General features: G+C 43.7%; 1 protein-coding gene across 1 annotated transcript in view; it reads left to right on the top strand.

Moving 5' to 3' along the window:
- SLC7A2 (solute carrier family 7 member 2) overlaps positions 1-1,919 on the top strand; it is a 38,251-nt gene that overhangs the window by 18,246 nt on the left and 18,086 nt on the right. The window contains exons 8-9 of the mRNA XM_004382807.2: positions 1-61; positions 835-943. Of these exons, the coding sequence (XP_004382864.2) occupies positions 1-61; positions 835-943 (170 nt within the window). The remainder of the gene's footprint in view (positions 62-834; positions 944-1,919) is intronic.

Genomic DNA, 1,919 nt, shown 5'->3' with positions numbered 1-1,919 from the left:
CATTGCCACCACTGTCACCATTTGGAGGCAGCCCCAGAATCAGCAAAAGGTCTCCTTTATGGTAAGTGCAGTGAGGATTCGAGGTCATAAAATACAGCGCACACTTCCTGTTTACATTAGGTTTACATTAGTTTTGTTAGTGTTTCTAGTAAATAAACCAACGGAAGCTTCTAAAGAAGTTAACCAGCTAACCAGAGCATCATCGTTCTTTAAGATATTCCTTTTGCCACAGTATTCTCCCGACGGTGGCTGTTTTACTGCCCTTTTCAAAAACTGGAGTATGCTGCTATTCAATTACAGATAATAGTAAACGAATTTCTTGTTAAGTAACCTATCGTACCAGGAAATAGAGGATGTGGGTTTTAGAAATTCAGTGCCTACCCAGCAGGACGATGATTTCCACCAAAACCCCTTCCTCTGCAAGGGAAATTATCCTGTCCTGCTGGAGCTAAGAGCAGGTTTCTACTTGAAGAGGGCTTCCCGGAAGTGTCCTCCTGGAATTCCGTGTATATGCAGAGTTCCCGAGGCATGCCACTGTTGATATGTGGATGTGGAACCTAAAGCCAGTTGGATAGTCTTACTGGTGATGCCAGTGTTAGTGGGCTGGAGAAATCTCCCGCTGCTTTGAGCTGCTGGAAATCGTGTGAAAGTGATGTTCCCTTTAGTGTTCTCTGGAAGAAGGGTCTTTATTCACATTGCTCTTTTCACGAGAATATAAACTTACGGACACAGCATGAAAATATAAATATCCAGTTAGTTGCCACCATGTTGAAATAATTTGGGGGAATATGCTTTCAAATTCTGAGTATGTTTAAAAAGATTTTTCCTCCGTAGGTACCGTTCTTACCGTTTTTACCAGCGTTCAGCATCCTTGTGAACATTTACTTGATGGTCCAGTTGAGTGCAGAGACTTGGGTCAGATTTAGCATTTGGATGGCACTTGGTAGGTCTCTTAATGTTTCAGCATTGGCTCTCTCTTTCCTGTTTCATGCCCTGTGCTTAGAGAAATGCACCCCTTTCTCTGCCTGGAAACAAGGGCTCTTTTCACTTCCTCTCTTTCCCAGTTCTTACAAGGAAGGAGACACTAACATCTGGGTGCCTACTTTTCCAGATGTCTTTACATACATTTGCTTACCCAGTCCCTCCCAGAAGCCCTTGTGGTAGGTTCTGTTTTCTCCAATTTACAGATAAGAAAAATGAAGGCCAAAACATTTCTAATGAACTAATAGCAAGCACTTTCTTTTCTGACATCTAAATTGCTTATTATTGGAGTCCTGGGGTAGACTTCAGGAGCCCCGGTGGTACAGTGGTTAAGTGCTTAGCTGCTAACCGAAAGGCTGGCAGTCTGAACCCGCCAGCAGCTCTGCGGAAGAAGAGGTGGCAGTCTGCTTCTATAAAGATTACAGCCTTGGAAACCCTGTGGGGGCAGTTCTACTCTGCGCTGTAGGGTTGCTATGAGTCAGAATTGACTCGACAGCAATGTGTTTTGGTTGAGGTGGAATTTGGCGTTAAGTAACTTGACTAAGCTTATTTATATCTGTAAGTCATTGTGGTTTTCATTATGACTTACTCATCTGTGTGAAATTTGAGTTAGAAATTAGGAGTTTAAGTTTGTTGTAACTAAAGCAGACTGGCTCAGAAAATGTGAGTTGGGGGCTGCGGGGTCAAGAGGTGGGAAAGGAGAGCCTAATCTGCATTGGTTTGGGGGGCCTGAGGAGTTTCAGAGCTTCTGCTTCTTGACAATCCTCCAGTTAGCTTAATAAAGATGAATCTTAATCTCCTAGTTCACTTTTGTGTATGTATGTAAGTGTTGGTTTTGGCTGTAAATTAAGCTAACTTCAGTTCTAAGACACCGACCCAGCTGGGCTGATGGGAGGGTTAGCCTCAGTCAGTGTTGCCCACACCCCCCACCCTGTCCA

Source organism: Trichechus manatus, unplaced genomic scaffold, assembly GCF_000243295.1.
Source record: "Trichechus manatus latirostris isolate Lorelei unplaced genomic scaffold, TriManLat1.0 scaffold00099, whole genome shotgun sequence".
Lineage (NCBI taxonomy): Eukaryota > Metazoa > Chordata > Mammalia > Sirenia > Trichechidae > Trichechus > Trichechus manatus.
Note: the sequence above shows the minus strand (reverse complement) of the source record. Positions and strands in the feature narration are given on the sequence as shown.